The sequence below is a fragment of the Solanum pennellii genome, chromosome 8, assembly GCF_001406875.1.
Source record: "Solanum pennellii chromosome 8, SPENNV200".
Lineage (NCBI taxonomy): Eukaryota > Viridiplantae > Streptophyta > Magnoliopsida > Solanales > Solanaceae > Solanum > Solanum pennellii.
The window spans coordinates 2,959,819-2,971,502 of NC_028644.1; the positions used below are offsets into that span (position 1 = coordinate 2,959,819).

Here is an 11,684-nt window from a genome sequence, read left to right on the forward strand (position 1 = left end):
AGGAACAAATTAAAATAGAGAACATTTATTTTTGAAAAATAAATTCAATTCATTTCAAATTTTATACATAAAAGGATCATTTCGATTTTCGGTCATTCTCCCTAGCGCGGCAAACTTCCCAATCTAGTGCTGCTTTGATTATGCCTTGAAATTGTAAGTTCCTTCTTCTCTAGTTTCAGCTAAATCTAGTTTATCTGTGTTTTGATTTTCACATTTCACTGTATTTTTTTTGTTTGATTCAATTTGTTTCAACTTTCAAAGTAGTTATAATTTGTGGATTTAAGAAGCTTTTGCTTCTGTTTATGGAGATTTATCTGTAGTATATACAATCACAATTGAAATCCTGAATTGAAGTAGTTAAACTTAAGTGTTCTGAGTATTAGTTGTCAACTTCTCTTCCGGTGCTGCTTTGATTATGCCTTGTAATTGTAAGTTCCTTATTCTCTAGTTTTAGCGATGTCTAAGTTTTATTGCTTCGATTTGCATGCTTCACTTTGATTTCCTCATTTCACTATATCTTTTTTGTTTGATTCAATTACTTTCAAAGAAGTCATAATTTGTGGATTTGGGAAGCTTTTGCTTCTGTTTTTGGAGATTTTTTCGTAGTATACACAATTGCAACTGAAATCCGGAGCGGAAGTACTTAAACTTAAGTAATCTGACTATCTAAGTACTAATTGTCAACTTTTCTTCCAATGCTGCTTTGATTATGCCTGAAATTTTAAGTTCCTTATTCTCTGATTTTAGTGTTTTGATTTGCATGCTTCACTTTGATTTCCTCATTTCACTATATTTTTTTTGTTTGATTCAATTTGTTTCAAAGTCATAATTTGGGGATTTAAGAAGCTTCTGCTTCTGGTTATAGAGATTTATCTGTAGTATACACAATTGCAATTGAAATCCGGAGTGGAAGTAGTTAAACTTAAGTTATCTGAGTATTAATTGTCAACTTTTCTTCCAGTACTGCTTTGATTATGCCTTGAAATTATAAGTTCCTAATTCTCTAGTTTCAGTTATATCCAGGTTTTAGTGTTTTGATTTGCTTGTTTCGCTTTGCTTTGCACATTACTCTGTAAGTGTTTGTTTTTTTTTGAAAAATAGATTCAATTTATTTCAAAGTAGTCATAATTTGTGGATTTACGAAGCTTCTGCTTTTGTTTGTGGAGATTTATCTGTAGTTTATATAGTCACAATTGAATTCCATAGTGGAAGTAGTTAGACTTAAATTATCTTCAACCCAGCATAGAGTGTAAACTTGATCCAACCTTAATCTTGGATGCCCCACCTTATCCCATCTAACGTAATATTATTTTATTCAACCTCTTAGGCGGGATAAATTAGTCCCAAGATTCTAATTGCAGGAATGTATGAGATAACTTTGCCCGCGAACCAAATGACTCCTAAGCTCCTTCTTCTCTTGTTTCATTTGTTTCCAGTTTAGGGATTTGATTTGTTTCTCTGCTTTGTGGGTATCCGTTTCATTAGCATCTATGTTTGGCAGTATTAGTATCAACTCTTATCTTGAGGAAGGTTTCATAATCTTTCCAGGTTTGAGATATTTATACTTTCCCTCTACTTTTGGAGTTGTGACACATTTCATGTTTTATGGCCCTAGGGCTCTGGTCTATCAGTAAGTGCTTGTGATGTGTGGGTTAGTTACATTTAATAGGTTCGAACCCACCCATGGCAAAAATTGGTAGTTTCATTCAAGTGATCTGAGTACAGTGTCAACTCTTTATCTTGAGGAAGAAGTCATAATGTTTCTTGGTTTAAAATTTTTATATTTCCCCAACAACTTGAGTTGTGGCTAAATATTTCATGTTTGGGGCCCATGATTTGGTATAATGGTAGGAGTGCACTTGTGATGTGCGGATTAGGCGCCCTTTTTTAGGTTTGAACCCAGCGGACAAGATCTTGTATTGAAGTGGAAAAGGTTCGAAGGACAGAACCATTATCCACCGAGTTTTAAGTTGTGTGCTGCTGGTGCTCAGGGACTTCTCGGTTATCAAAATAAATGAATAAGGAAGAGTGAAAAAGAAGTAAGAAAATCTTTATCATAAAAAGAAAAAGAAGAGTGAGAATACTGCCTTTTCCATCTTCTCAGAATATTATTCCCTTTCAAGAGTCAGATAAAATGATCTTTAACTAAAAACTGTTTAGGGTTGCTTTCTTTCTGACTCCAGCACAGGATAAGTTACATCATTGTATGTACGTTCTGTATTTTCATAAGTATTATCTGATGTATATGTGTAGGTCTGAACATTAGTTAGATTTATGAGAATGAAATGAAAAATTGATTAACACGCACGATAAATAAAAAGACAACCAATCTGGCACTAAAATCTAACTCACGCAAGTACCGGTGGAAGTATCAAAGCTTGTGGCTAGTTTTGTAGCTGGTATCTACAAGCATGTTACTACTTCCTGTAGAAAGGATCATCGACCCCAAAGTAGTTCAGTGATAAGATCCGATTATCCGTGTTTATTCTCTTTTTGGAACCCCTAAAAGGATGTGATGGGATGGTCAAGATCCCTCCACCCTTGATTCATGATCACGAGCTCGAGCTCTAGGAATGGAGAACTTTATGTTCCTTACTGGGCCTACATGTTGCGAATCCTAATTAGTCTAGCTAGTGAGTTCAGATACCAGATGGTTTAATCCCCCAGAACAGTTATCCTTTTTGAGACTATTAGTTTGGCTTCATGAGAGAACTTTGGATGATCAAATGGGAAATTTGGATTTAGCTCCAAATGATCTAGGAAAATCACCCATGACTTGTGCGCCACACTTAATTACAAGTGGGAGGCTTTGAGGAAGGTGAGAGAATCACTTTCTCATTTTGTTTGCTCTCCCCTAAGTACTAGTTCACTTACAACCAAGCTAGTAAATTATCCATGTGATTGCTCTTATACCTTGATGTCAAGATTATATTATCGTGGATGTGGACCTTAAGTTGAAGCAAGACATGACATATGATAAAGTAGCCCAAAGAATAAATCCTTTAAGTCTGTTGGGCCAAAGTAGACAATACATGTCATGGACTTGATGTCAAATTACCAGAAGTTCAGCCCTTGAAACACAGTAGACTAGTAGACTATTATACAAGTATCATAACTAGTTAATGTGCAGCGAGCTAGATTTATTGCTTAATTTTGCAATCAAGTCTACACTAATTCTTCAAGAAGGGATCATCAACCTCAATAGGGTAACTTGGTGATACGATCCAAACTATTCATCCTTATCATCCTTTTGAGGAGTATTAGCATTGGTTTGGGGATGTCTTTTTGTAAAAATTGAAAAATCAGGTCTAGCTCCAGACGATCTAGCAAGCTCACACCAATTGAAGAACTTGTTGTGGAACTGTTGGTGGAGAATGAATCAGTGCGGTCTGAGTCTGAATGGTGCAAGTCGCGAAATAGTCCAATATCACTGAGGTATGATTCTGAATGGTCTAAGTTGTGAGCTATTCCAAGACCATTTATCCTGCATCTAGAGACTGACAAGTAGTTTGATTCAGGGGTTGTAGGAGAAACAAAAGATGATGAATATCCACCTAGTATCACGCTGTGATGGCTGGCTTCTTTCTCTGGCGATGTTGCTTGTAGTGTAGAGTTAGTAACTTGGTGACTCTGACAAGTATGGTAGCCTCCGTATGTGATCTCAAATACAGCAGGACCAACATCAGACCTTTGCATTTGTTTTGTTGCCTGGCAGTTTTCAATGCGACGAAATGTACATTTGTAGTAACGACAAAATGTACATTTGTAGCAGCCTCTGTAGAGATATGTAAAACTCGGCATCAATGCATATAACTCTTGTTGTATTATGATGTTTTCTTAATTATGTACATATAAAGCAACTGAACCACAAAGAGAGGATAAGAACTTGCGAAATTTAAAGTTGAGAAGTACATAGCATGATTTTAGTTAGTATTGAAATTAAATAAAACTGAATACAGCAGAATGTATGTAAAGGATTCGCATAACGTACTTCAACTGAGTTATGATTGAATCATAGTTTATTGATTGAAAAGTTTGATTTTCCTTTTAAGTATTTTTTATGAATTTATGATTTTTATGCAGGGAGTGAAATTGACTTATTACCTTGGAAACGTAGATCCAAGAATATCTTTCTACCCATACTTTCTCCACCTATATCCATCATCCTGAGGACCTTCAACTTCACTCTCAGTATTGACTCTTACTTGTTCGAAAAACCGCAATTTTCTGCTGACGTCTATAAAAAAACCAGGTAACTTTACATAGAAAAATAATTTCATACTTCCTCTGTTTCATTTTATATAGCGACGTTACATTGAACTATAGTTAAAAGAAAGAAAGGACTTTCAACACATACAGCCCAAGGACTTGCGGTTTTAAATTATGATGCTTGGACTCTCAAATATTGTTGTTGTACCTGTATTGAATCCTCTAAAAATATAGTACTACTTTTGAAGGATGTGATACGTGCCCTTTGAAATTTTTGAAGAGTCTAAGCACTATAGATTTTAAATATTCCGTCAAACTTCTGTATACAATCGTTATCTGTAATACTAGCATTACCCTATATCTAACCGACAAATTTTCTTTAAAACTGATATTTTACTTTTATATAACAGTTTTTTACCTATCACCCAACAACCACCATTGTAACTTTTCACTCTTGCTATCTAATAACAACCTTATCCAAATATGTATTCACTGTTTGTTTTATAATCTAATAACTAAAAAGCAATCTATTTTATGTAAAGTTTATCATCCTTAGAACAACCAAGTGACCCCTGAGACCAAAAGGGGAAAGTGTCGTATAAAATTCTCCCTCCATCCATTTTTACTTATCTATTATCAACTTTGACATATTCTAAAGAAGTAATAAATAGAATAATAATTTTATTATATCGTCTTTTTGAACATAATAATTCAATGCGTTTGAAAATAATTACAATTAATAATAAGAGTAAATTAGAAACTAGATGATAAATTATCAGTTTTTAGTATAGTAGACAAGTAAAAATGGATGAAGAGAGTATAAAGTACAAGGAGTTCCTCAATTCCAATGAGATATTTTTGACATAAAATGGGATTTAGATGGAATGTTCAAAAAAGGAGGAAGAAGACTTAAGGTCTACGATACATATTGCTATATTTAAGTCTGATTAAATTCGACTTTATCGAATTTCTTATTAAGAATAAAAACACATTTTAATAAAGATTTTTATTAAAAGAGTAATTATATTTGGTGTATGTAACATTCAGTTAAAAGACTAGATAAATATTAGCGGGTGATTTCACTTCCAGCCACGTGGTGGTGGTAACCGAGTTGCCCGTTACCCCATTAACCTCTCTTTCTATTCTACACCACCTGCCCGAACTGCCCCTCACCCCATCCTATATATACCGAATTCGATTCATCTAGTTTCAACAATTTTAACTTTTTCACCATGGCGAAACTCTTCTTTGCAGTCCTTTTCCTCTTTTTCAACCTTTCACTTGCTCGTACTCCGTTTACTCAACCGGAAAATGACGTCACACACCTCAAACTTCCTTCGGAAGATGACCTTGTCATCCCTGAACTTCCTCATACTCTACCGGAATCAGATGATTCTGTGCCTGCTGTTAACATCCCTAGCAAATCCGATCACGAAAACACTCGTTCCGTCCATTCGGTCCCGGTTACATTAGTCAGATTCCGGCCGATCAACCGTAGATTCAGGCTCCGATCGAGACTACCGTTCCGCCTATGTCACCACCTGAAGTCGGGATCACAGCGACAGATTCCTTATGGTAATGATATGATACTGCCTTCTAAGAGAAACATTGACTTTGATAAGTTTCTGAACCGTATTGGTGTGCGTCAGATTCCGTCGGATCCGTTCAGTTTCCGCCACCATCGGTACAATGATAAGAAGATCTGGAAGTTCCTATACGATCGCGAGAATTTTGGGGAAATGAAATTGAAGGATCAATTACCTCATCACCACCGTCACCATGACGAAAACGAAGACAATGATCACGAACAGAGGCAGATCTCGATCAATAGTGAAAATCAAGGTAATTTTGGTGAAATTAAATCGAAAAATGAAAATCAATTCCATGCTCATGATGAGTCTGACAAAAGATCAAAGCTTTATGTGAAACACTATGAAATGAATTTGAGGAAGCGTTTTCATTATAACAATGGTGAAGAAGAAGAAAAAGCTAAGGAAGAGAATAAGTGGCATAAGAGGGAAAAGAAGAAAGGCGGATTCATGAGAGGTATTCGTAAGTTCTTGCATCACTACTTCGATTGAAGCATCTTTGCTTTGATATGCTGCATATTTGCCTTTTGTGTTGTTGTGTAAAAGAACTATAGAAGTATCTATATGTTTTGATGTTGTTGTAAATAACTTGCATCCTTGTGAGATGTAATAGAAAATATAATACTAGTAATTTATTACTCTATACTATATCATATACGTTTTGTAATATGTTGCCATATGATTGTACTAGACATTTGTAAATCTTGGCTTTTACAGAATCTTTTTGTTGGTAAAAATAGTCCTGTGAATAAAACATCCCGTGCTAGCAGGATCTAGGGAAGGGCCACACACCCAAGGGGTGTGATGTTGCACGGCTCGAACCAGTAAGCTGTAAAGTCACATAATTACATATAATTATGCTGGAATAAAATTCCTAAGCTTTGGATACCAACGGTAATCGTTATGCTTGGGTTCCAAAGGATGATCACCGTTGTCTCTTTCCTGCTCTCTTCCGTGCTACATAATCTGGTGTTAGTTAAATAACGGGTGCTGTTGAATATAATTTTCTAGAGGAAAGCAATGAACTTGTTGATGTATTGAGTGCCATGTCCCGATCGGCTCTTTGGGAAGGAAAGAGGATTGACATGAAGTAGGGCAGAAGAGGAGATTGAGATATCCTTGTAATGGATATGTTTTGCCTGCTTTCTGTGCCTTGATAGGTCTAGTTCTTAAAAATCTTGATTGAACTACCTGAATAAAGTAAAAGAAATAGTTTGTAGTTGATGACTACCTTAATATGAATTCATTGAATCATGAATTGCAATGAACAAAGAGGATTCCTTTAAATAGTGGGGGAACCAAAATTTTCACCTAGTAGAATTAAAATGTAAAGAAGTATATATAATCAGTGCCAAAGGAGAACAACTTAAAAATATCCAAACACATATAAGAAGATTTTGACCTATCTATACAGTGATTATGACTCCCCTGTACAAAAATATTTCTTCCCTTGCCTGTAAGGCAATTTTAATTGATTTGCGATTTTGGTTTAGTTGATTAATTCACTGCGGAGAGGTATCATACTAGCATTAACTTCCCAAATGTAAGAAAAATCACAAGATTCTCAAAATATAGCAGATCATGTACCAGTTTGTTGGGTGCTGGTGACCTCTAGGATGGAAGGCCATAGGCTGATTTGAGTTGCAACTCCAATGGAGACTTTCTTGGTCCCGGGACAAAGGCGGACTCAGAATTTGAGAGTAGTGGGGGGCAGTATGTTAGGACCGAAACTAAGCAGGTGTAAATGCGGAAGCTAGCAAAGCAAACCTCGAAAGACTACGAGTAAGAAGACAACGAGAAATATACCAAAAGACATAAAGATTTAACGTGGTTCGGTCAATCGACCTACGTCCACCAAGGAGATGAGCAATCCACTATAAATATGAGAGTACAAAATACAGAGGGAAACAACCTCAACCAATTCACTCGGAATGCATGGGAGGTTCACACAAGTGATAACGTATCAAGCTTGTGACCCATAAATTCTCCCTCTAACCAAAACTCTCAAAGCCTTAAAACTACATTGTGAATGCTGATTAAGTTAGAAGGAACATTCCTCTATTTATAGAGTCCTAAACCTTTTCCTACAAGAAAAGGATAGTAAATTCAAAACTTTTCCTAAAAGGAAAACCTATTTATGGTAAGAAATTTAGGGCAAATAAAACCAAACACAGTACTGGTCTGTGGCTACAAAAAGATGTTGGATTGGGAATCGAATCCAGCTCTGGGCACTTAAGGATCATTTGTGCACCCTATATCAATCAATGAAACTATCTGACCTTTGTGAATGAGAGTGCCAATCAAATTACATATATATGCGTATATCTTTTTTGAGGTTATCGGGGGCACGTGGCACTCTTACCCTAGGGATAGGTCTGCATCTGTCCTGGGGTGTGATGAAGATTAACATTGGAATGACAAATCCCAGAGAAAGCAGAAGTCTTGAGACCTTATATCATTGATACTAAGATTTTAAGTTACCAGTTCATTTGAACCCACCCAATACTTCCAGACATAAATTCATATGTAAAAATTCATTGATATTGCAGTAAAGCATTGACAACTTTTAAAATATATTGGGTTCAATTTTAAGGACCTTAAAGAAAAAAAGACTATATATATAAGCCTAATTCATGGATCTGCTTCTGCTCACAGTCAGATATTTATAGATGTTTTATGGAATTTTTACTGGATTCATGTGAACCCACAGATTACATTTAGCAAATACCCCATATGATTGTACCAGCCCATTTTGAAAGTCCAACACAAGGTCCAAGAGACCAGCCCATAAAAGGTTAGATGCTAAACTGTCCAATCCATTAAACCACCCTTTTTATCAGTCTTGGAAGTTGTCTTTCAGAGTAAACTATTTTTGTGTCAAAAACTGAAAATTTCTTCTTGTTTGAGAAGACGTTTGAGAAATACTGAAAATGGTGCGTCATGGTATCTCTAAGTGTATCTTCTACTGCTTATTCTATTCCTTTTTATTTCACCAAGTTGTTTGTCAAGTAGAGGAGATTTTGTGACTATTACATCTGAGTAATATACAAAATTTTCCCTGTAGTTTTGCCATGTCTTGTTTGTACAACATCAAGAAGACATTCAACAAGGATAAAGGCTGAGCACATTTATCTACAAAGATAGTTATTAAATTGTTTGTATCGTATAAAAACATTCCACCCCCTAGAGTAGTCTAGAGTAGCTCTAAATTTGAATAAGAAATGAAGCATTTGACTGCTCCATGCATGCTTCCCTGAGCTCTGTTGGTAGAGCTCTTGCTCTTTCAATTGAGTCATTACGATTACGAGTTGGATGTCTCATTGTCCTGATCTTGTACTTGAACCGGGCATTCATTTTTCTAAAGTAAAAATTAGTGAGGAAGAAATAAAATAAAAACTAAATCTCCTTATTCTGCCATGAAACTAGAATTGCCAAGAAGGTAAGGACAATTGTAGTACTTTGACCACACTCACTGTTACTCTACCTCAATTCTCTCTATTTATCTATTTCTCCACAACACACATATTATTTGTTGCAAACCAAGCCTATGATACGTATTGTCCCAGTTGATCCAATGGGCTCTAGTATTCGTCTTTGGGCTATGACACATTGGCCCAGAAGCATGTCTGTCATGTTAACTTCTTGTTCTCTTGTAGTATAAAACCTGTTACTTCTCTCATTCTCTGATGTGATATTTGATAACGTTTTAAAGTTTGTCTGCTTAGAAGTTTATCAGTTCCTTTTCATATATATTATGGATGCTCTTGTACCACGGAGAGCTAGTTGAGTTGATCACGTTTGTGCATAAATTCGATCACTAGTACACACAAATCCAGAAATCAAACCATATACCCAATTATACTTTTCGATCTTAGATGTAATCGAAGTATCCAATAATTTGGCTAAATTCGGCATAGTTCCCACACCTATATTCACAACCCATGTTACGTTGATGGTTAAGTGATAGTAGTATATCTTTGAACACATGTCATGTATCTATCAATACATTTTACCAAATAGAATAACATATATACATATGATGTTTTACCAAATAGAATAACATATATACATATGATGTGTTTAACTTACCTCAGCTAATTTGAGATGGGAAATATCATTGATAGATTGATGATATGATGAAAAGGGGTATGAACTTTCTTATGAAAGATCATTCTACAATATGGTTCAAAAGATGCTAAACTTTATCAGTACTAGAATTAAGATAAAAGTCTAAAACCCTTCAGAATTTGATACAGAATGAACAGGTTATAATATCTCTGTTCATCCCATAGAGAAAATTTAGAAACATGAGACTGATAATTGATTAATTTAACAAAAGAAGTCATATAAAAATGGTCTCTAGCACATCTTCAAGATAGGATTTTACAAGTAACTCCAAAGAACTCAAAAATTCAAGTCATGTGGAGGGTAAGCAGGAAGGTGTATGTATCTACAGCTGAAGTTATGGGGTTGGTATGATCCTATAGTTTTTTGCTCAACAAAAAGGGATTGTAATTGGAATTCATAAACTTAAAATTATGAATCCGACTAAGTCGGAATTACTTCTAGCTAGCCAGAACTGCCCATATCAACTCAGGATCAAAAGAAGGCATTGTTGCTAAGGAATAATCTTCGAACTCCGATTCCAGCACAGGCCTTTCGAATTGAGGTGTGATGCTAGTGATATAGCAGTTATCGTTCTCAGGCCCCATCGGACAGTCACCAAGAACAGAGCAAGTCTCACTATTCAAGAATCCGTCATCAGAGCTACTTTGTGAAATCATATCACTATGACTCCAACTTTCACTACCAACCAATGAAGAAGAAGAACAAGATGATGAATCCAAATTCACATCTTTTGCAACCTTCTTCTCACTTTCAACAATTTTCTTTCCACCCTTTTTAGCTCTTCCCCTTTTAACCTTCTGGCAAATAGCTTGAATCTTAGCATCCACAGAATTCTTCAAAGCATTCATCTTTGCACTATCTCCGAATCCCAACTCACTTGGATCGCGTAGATTTGGAAAGTTCAATCGTGCATATTCCCCGCGAAGTTTACAGGCTGCTCTGTCATAAGCATAAGCTGCAGCCTCAGCATTATCATAAGTTCCAAGCCAAACTCTCATTCTCTTCTGAGGAAGTCTTATTTCAGCCACCCATTTTCCCCAATGCCTCTGTCTCACTCCTCTATATAACTTTTTCTTGTTTGGACTAACATATCTTTGTGAATATAATGATTCTTGAAGTGGGGTTTGCGTGGAAGTTGTTGGAATTGTCACATTTGCTCTATTTTGTTCCCAAAATTTTTGTGAATATAAAGATTCTTGAAGTTGGGTTTGTGTGGAAGTTGTTGGAATTGTGATATTTGTCCTATTTTGTTCCCAAAATTTTTGGAGCAAATCTTTTTGTCTGAGATAGACTGAAGAACATAGTGGTTCAAGAACAGGACTAGTTGTAGTCATTTGATCTTTTGGTTCTTGGTAATGAGAAAATATAGAGTCTAAAGTGTTGGTACTACTTGTTAATAGGATTTGAGATAAAGAAGATCTAATTTGAGCAGCCTCATCATATGTGTAAGGCATGTTTTCTTGAATTCTGCTCATAGTTTCTTGATTTCCTCAAGAGAGACAAGTGATGTAGGAGAAAAGAGAAAACACAAAAAGGAAAAAAGGGTACTAAAAAAAATTGTCCCTTTTGTTGAGATTTTTTATAATACACTGATCCAAGAAAATTTGAGGGTGTGTTTAAAGTTGAAGAATCTGTTCTTGATGATTTGGTTTATATGAGGAAGAAAAAATTGGAAATTTTGGGGCTGTTTGGATTTGGAAAAGAAAAAGATTTTTTGTGTTTGATATCTATGGTGTGTGTGTGTGGAAGTTTGGTTTC

General features: G+C 35.5%; 2 protein-coding genes across 2 annotated transcripts; one reads left to right on the forward strand and one right to left on the reverse strand.

The window, feature by feature from the left end:
* Window positions 1–5,408: 5,408 nt before the first annotated feature.
* LOC107029053 lies at window positions 5,409–6,517 on the forward strand. Its single transcript, XM_015230349.2, has one exon. The coding sequence runs from the start codon at window positions 5,442–5,444 to the stop codon at window positions 6,288–6,290; it is 849 nt and encodes a 282-aa protein (XP_015085835.1). The 5' UTR covers window positions 5,409–5,441; the 3' UTR covers window positions 6,291–6,517.
* A 3,385-nt stretch (window positions 6,518–9,902) lies between these two features.
* Window positions 9,903–11,684, reverse strand: LOC107026860 (ethylene-responsive transcription factor ERF061). The gene has a single exon (XM_015227966.2). The coding sequence runs from the start codon at window positions 11,399–11,401 to the stop codon at window positions 10,364–10,366; it is 1,038 nt and encodes a 345-aa protein (XP_015083452.1). The 5' UTR covers window positions 11,402–11,684; the 3' UTR covers window positions 9,903–10,363.